Genomic DNA, 6,425 nt, shown 5'->3' on the forward strand with positions numbered 1-6,425 from the left:
AACGAGTGTGCAATATTTGCTATTGTGTTTGTAGAAGATGATGATGAAGATGATGAGGACGAATGCAATCGATTTTGTTGCTGTTGAGGTTGTGTCATATCTTGCCGATTTAGTAAGCGTTGTTTAATTGTACCAGTGTTTTCGTTAGCAAAAGGAATGGTATCAATGGAATCAATACTTGAGTTTGACTAGAAAGAAAATAAATATTTAAAGAATGCCATAAAAAAAATTTAGGAATACACATTTAATAATACCTTATTGTCATGGAATTTTTCACAGTGGATTTCTGCTGTTGTTTGCTGTATTGTAGCATAATTAGCATAGATAGGTTGTGTTGTTTGCAATTGTTGTTGCATATAAGCCGGACTTGCATGATGATGTGATGTCATAGCAGTGCCATCATTAGCACCATAATACATATTTTGTGCGACTGCATGTAAAGATTGTTGCGCTTGTTGTGGCAATTGTGTTACATCTGAACTTAGAGTTCTAGAATTTCGTATACTGCAATGACGTCGCGGTGGCTCTGGTGCAATTTTCTTACTTGTTAATGGGCTTCCAGTTATATAAGGCTGCAATATATATTAAAGAGTTAAAAGCTATTTTAATTAAATATATAAAATATTTACCTTATTTATGTTGGAGTTATCTATTATGCCGCCTGCCACATTCATATTGCCACCTCCAAGTGAAACCGGGCCACCAATACCCGCTGCATGACAAACGTATTCAGCAGCGGCCGCATTCATATAGTGATGATGTTCTAAAGGTGGCATGCTATTTAGAACAGCACGCTGCAATATACCACGCTGTTGACGAGGTAACGTACCTCCACCTTCTTCATACACTAAATCACGTGTGGCATCGTTCGTTGGAGTTATATCCCCATCATCATATGAACGGCGCCAAGACTAAAAATGTTAATATATGTCAAGTGAATATATAGTTGCTAAAATATATAAATAAATGTATACTTTATGTATGAATTATAAATAATTTGAACTTAATTTTTAAAAATTAAAAAATCAAGCATGTTAATAAAATTAACCAGATAAAGGAACTTAAGATTTATTATAAATAATAAAATAATGATGTCTGAAATTAAGCATGAAATTGAGTAATCAAGTGATTAAGAAAATTTTAAGCAGCTTATGAAATCAGTGACAATCATAATAAATTAATAGGGGTAGGGGTATTCATGCTTTGGGGTAATTGAGTTTAAAAAATCCATTAAATATTTATTGCAAAGCGAAAATCTGTTTGTAAATGTATCTTTTCAAATCATAAATGATTATTGCAATAAAATTAAAGTCTAAAAAAAAGGATACCAATGTTCTTTGTGTGATTTTAATATTATATTTTAGTTTTGTACTTATAAATTTTACTGTAACAACTAAGGATTAGGGATTAGATAGGGATAGGGATGAGAATATTCTTGATGTAAGGCATGTCTGCCGAAAAAGGCGATTAAAATTAGTTAAGCATCACCTACTTTACAGTTTTGAAGTATAAGTAGTAGCATGAATTTTATCTCGCGACTACTCACTAGAGGTGAAATCTAGTACCTCGAGATCGCTTCTTAACAAGAAGGAAGTTATATATAAACATAACAGGAAAACAGGTGAAATTTTTTTTCGCGAAAAATTAATCGGACATTATTTGAATATGCGTGTTTAGACCATCATAGATTTAAGCTCTCATGGCAAGCAACTATAGAAAATAATTACAAACTGTACATAATTTAATACATTAAATAGTTAAATCTAGTATAGGGTTCGGTTGTGGTAAATATGTAATTTCACGTTAAATGTAATTTGTTTTGGTAGACGTGGAGAATGTGAAACATTTTTGGAATTTATACACCCCACATACATTCATTTCAATTATAACAATGCGTGGATAACCTTAATAAGAGAAAAATTGCTAGAGAAGTGGTTTTCCTAAAACTGTTTTAAAGAATATGTGTGCTGTGAAAATGGATTTTATATGTACCATATCTGTAACAATGTTTATATGTAAATGTATTTATTCAAAACTTAAGAATTTAAACAAAAAATAAAAACAAAAGTAATTTGTTATTACCATAGCTGCTGCGGTATTAAGCATTCGATTGCCGCATAAAGGTGGAACTTGTTGCTGTTGTTGTTGCATAGCTTGTTGATGTGGATGCATTTGTGAGGGATGTCCAAAATGTCCATAGTCAGTTGCGGTATAATGACTGAAGGTAAGATGACTGCGTGTGCTATTGTCATGCAAGTCCTCCAATGATTCTAAGCTTTTACCTCTCGGCTGACGAACCTATAGTAAAATATTTTAACATTATTTTATTGCAAAATATATTTAATTTAAAAATGATAAATAATACTATAATAAATAGGTCTATATTCAATGGATTTTAATCTCACCTTGATTAAAACTACATCATTACCATTAGGGCATTCATGATTACTACCAGTGCAATAATAAGCATTATCATTAGTGGCATACAGTCTAGAATCGTCCCAAGAAACACGAGTTGTAGGAATGTATGTGGGAGAGGCTGCCTCTAAAGAGTCTTGCCAAATTTTACGATATTCCTATTTTCATCATTTATTTATTTCAAAAATCAAAAAAAATTAAATTAAATATAATAAAAAAAATTAAATATAATAAAAAAAAAATTAAATATAATCAAAATTAAATATAAGGTGAATAAAAAAAATATATGAATTTAATTAAAATTAATAATTAAAATCAAATATACATAACATAAATAAAATTTAGATTTCCCTCTTATTGATTTAGTATTTTACTTGATGAAATTTACTCTAATACATCTGTTTCAGGTCCGAATTACTTTACACGATTAATTTTTTTTATAGTTTTCTGAGATCTGCGATATTAGTTTCAGATACTTTTAAGAATAACGGTTTTCCAAATATTATAGGAAATAAAATAATATTATAATATAAATATTATAATTATAATATAAATATATTTTAATTAAATAATAAAAATTTGAAATAAATGTGTTTGAAGAATAAAATAAAAAGTGCTTAAAAACAAACAGCTTTATTTTTAACAACTGTTGTATCGGTAGATTGTAAGTAATCAATTTTTATGGGAGGGATAATACTTATGACACATTTCTAGAAACAAATATTGCTAGTCTCTAGCATAATTATTGTGTTTAGCAGAAATTCAACCTAATGATCACTAACAATAACTACAACTTCTTCTTCATCGTAAGAGTATTGAACTAATTAGATGTTTAATACATATTTGTTATTAATCGCCACTGTTTCTGAAAAAATATATTAAAATAGATAAAACTTACATGTTGTTGATAAGAGTTTGATCCACCGGGATTCCATTTTCCACTTATTATGTCTTTTACACGTTTAATTGCAAGTAAAATTTTCTTTTGATGTCCCAGTTTAACAATGCCAATATCTTCTAAATCTTCCCAGGTGACCTGTGTCACTTCACGTACCGTTTTATAACTTTGGTCCAATAGTGGTTGTATATATTCTTCAAGACGTAATAATTGTAGCCATTCTTCAATTGAACCCTATTAATTTATGAATTAATTTAAAGTTAACATTTAAAATTTGTTTTATACAGTATAATAATATTATTATTATTAAAACTATCGCTAAATTTAAAATATGGTTTATATATTCAAGGTGTATTATAGTACTAACAAGTATATTTCTAGCTAGCATATGCATTATAAAAAAGTGATAAAAATGTTGGTGTTATGCTGGGTTTTATAATAATTAGATATAAACAGATGGAAGATAAAATCAGTGCCTTGTACTGCAATGGCACTGTTGGGTCCAATAGAATACTATTTTCTCACATAAACGTGACGTTTATTTTAAAAATTGGTGTTATTGTAAAGAAGAATATTGTCTGTTTGCGCAAAGTAAAATAAGTAGATATATAAATTAAGGAAGATGACTTTAAAAATCATTTCTAACAACATGGGAGTGATTTTACTATAGCCAATACATTATAGTTTTTTTTATATTGAAGCATAGCCAAGACTGTAAATATAATATTATTTAATAATATAATACAATTTAATATTTAATAAAAAATAACTAAACAATACTATAAAGTCTTCAATAAAATAATGCTAAGGCAACGTATTCAAAATGTTAGTAAATTAATCGCTATGCATTAGACAGAAATCCCTAATGGCACTGAAAAAAGGATTGTCTCAAAATTATTTGTAAACGAATTTTGAAAGTAAAACTTAATAATAATGGAAAATCGCTTAATCCAGAAATAAAATTGAAACTTTTAACAATCAACAAAAGGAAATAGAAAGACATAAGCTGCAATAAGTTTGAAAATTTCATAAACCCGGTTCAGGTTTTTTAAAAAGTATATCTTCTTAAAACTCGTAGTAAAGTCCTAATCTTGAGACAAAACGAAACGAACTACTACAGTCCAGGAAAATAACAAGTGAATGAATACACGATTTGGGAAGTAAGAAGAAGAAGGTTTGTAGAGACAAAGGATGACGGCATCAGTGGGTCTTAATTGAAAGCTCTTTGAGTCGAGATAGAGGAATGACGAGCCAAAGATCAATATGAAAATAAGAAGGATACATAATGGGGAATAGAGTTGATGGTCCCAAACACATATTTGAAAGAGGTTACCTATTGTGTTGTCATCTATTATGTTCTATACGTATGAATAAAACTAAAATCACAATCAAATCAAACCAAACCCAACAATTTTATATCAATTTCCGTTCATATGTATATAATTAAGTATATCAAAAACATATGAAACAAATAAATAATGCTAATTTATTTTAAGATTATGTAAGTTCAAAAAAACCTTTACTGTTGAGGATTTTCAAGTATGCAGTCTCAATGAATAATTTTAGAGTGATTAAAATACTTGAGGCTATGAAGATGATGAATTCATAAAAAACTGGTTTTCAAATATTTTATGCAAATGAAAAATATTTGCGGCTTGGCAAATAAGATATTATTTTTATGCGACACTTTCCGCTTTTGGTTTTTTCTAAGCTAAACTATTGCCATGTCTTAACGTTATGTTATGTACATAACTATAATCTCTGTTTCAAATTGAGTCTATAATCTATATGGCAGACAAAGATCTGTTTGAAGTAAGTAAACACTTGCATAAACAAAACGGAATTTGCAAAAATAACAAAATGACATCATTGTTATTCTTTTTAAAAAGATACAAATGAATGTACTATAAATTTATTAACGTTTATAAGAAAACTGTATGAACACAAAAATATATATTACTCATAAAAAGCCCATAAAATTGGAGAACACAAGATATTAAAACACTGTTAATAGATATAAAATCTCAATATTTACATTGAACTTTAAGAATAAAGCAAATATGTACTTCTTACTTCTTTGTTTAGTTTTCATTGTAGTTATTTTCAGTAAATAAACAAATTGAAGGAGAAAAAAATAAAATGTTTTTGCGAATATATCATCATAAGGTAGATAAAGCGATTCGAGTCTTTACTTAACATACTTCTATATAAGAGAACATAAAAGATATTGAACTAAAATTGAAAGAAGTCTTCTTATATCAATCTTGCTTTTTATATTTACTGATATCTAATAAATTCTTTAAAATCTTATATGTTCTTTATAAATGCTTCCATATACATTACATACTTCATATATTATCGCACACTCAATATATACTTATACCTACTTTTTCAATTAATGAATAATTATGAAAATAATAAATTAATTATTCATTTCTATACAAATTCAATAAAAAACTATATTAATTAATATTTATGAACTACAAATATTTGTTATCATTGTTTATCATAAAAAAAAACTTGTTTAAATAAAAACTATAACTTACTGGTACAAAATGTGGCAAATTATCTAAAACTTGTAGTTTATCGATACGTTGTTTAATACGTTCACGATGATGTGGATTTTTTATACCAATGGCAGTTAAGTCCTCAGGTGTCATACGTGCAATTGTCGGTAAGTCATAACCAGCTGCAATAAATAATTGTGCATACTCTTCATATTTCATTTCCATAAGCCAATCAATTATAAGCTCATCACTGCGTTGACGATCTACACTTCCGATAGAACACGAACTAACTGAACTGCATCGTGGCGAGGAAAGTGGACCACCACCACCGCGTATAGATGTTCCAGAAACGCCAGTGAGATAAGAAGAAGCTCGCCCCGAATCCAAACTAGCTGTGGAATGTCTAGACCCAGAACCAGCTGAACCTGATGACGAGCCAGGTGAATCACGTCCAGGTGATTGTGTTAAATCAATACCCTGATCTTCTTGCAGTGCTAGCTGCTGATGATAATAAACAGCTGCTTTATGCGTTAATGGTTCACGTAATGTTGCACAAAATACAGGTGCAGGACATGGCACTATATTGGAAGTACAACCGCTTA

The 6,425-nt window shown here is 28.9% G+C and overlaps 1 protein-coding gene across 1 annotated transcript in view; it reads right to left on the reverse strand.

Annotated features, from left to right (window-relative positions):
- The window catches only part of LOC119674519, an 11,027-nt gene that overhangs the window by 1,234 nt on the left and 3,368 nt on the right, over nt 1-6,425 (reverse strand). Inside the window, exons 2-8 of the mRNA XM_038085662.1 lie at nt 5,863-6,421; nt 3,317-3,550; nt 2,406-2,576; nt 2,083-2,298; nt 630-911; nt 255-572; nt 4-188 (exon numbers count right to left, since the gene is read on the reverse strand). Of these exons, the coding sequence (XP_037941590.1) occupies nt 4-188; nt 255-572; nt 630-911; nt 2,083-2,298; nt 2,406-2,576; nt 3,317-3,550; nt 5,863-6,421 (1,965 nt within the window). The remainder of the gene's footprint in view (nt 1-3; nt 189-254; nt 573-629; nt 912-2,082; nt 2,299-2,405; nt 2,577-3,316; nt 3,551-5,862; nt 6,422-6,425) is intronic.

Source organism: Teleopsis dalmanni, chromosome 2 (genome assembly GCF_002237135.1).
Source record: "Teleopsis dalmanni isolate 2A chromosome 2, ASM223713v2, whole genome shotgun sequence".
Taxonomy (NCBI): domain Eukaryota; kingdom Metazoa; phylum Arthropoda; class Insecta; order Diptera; family Diopsidae; genus Teleopsis; species Teleopsis dalmanni.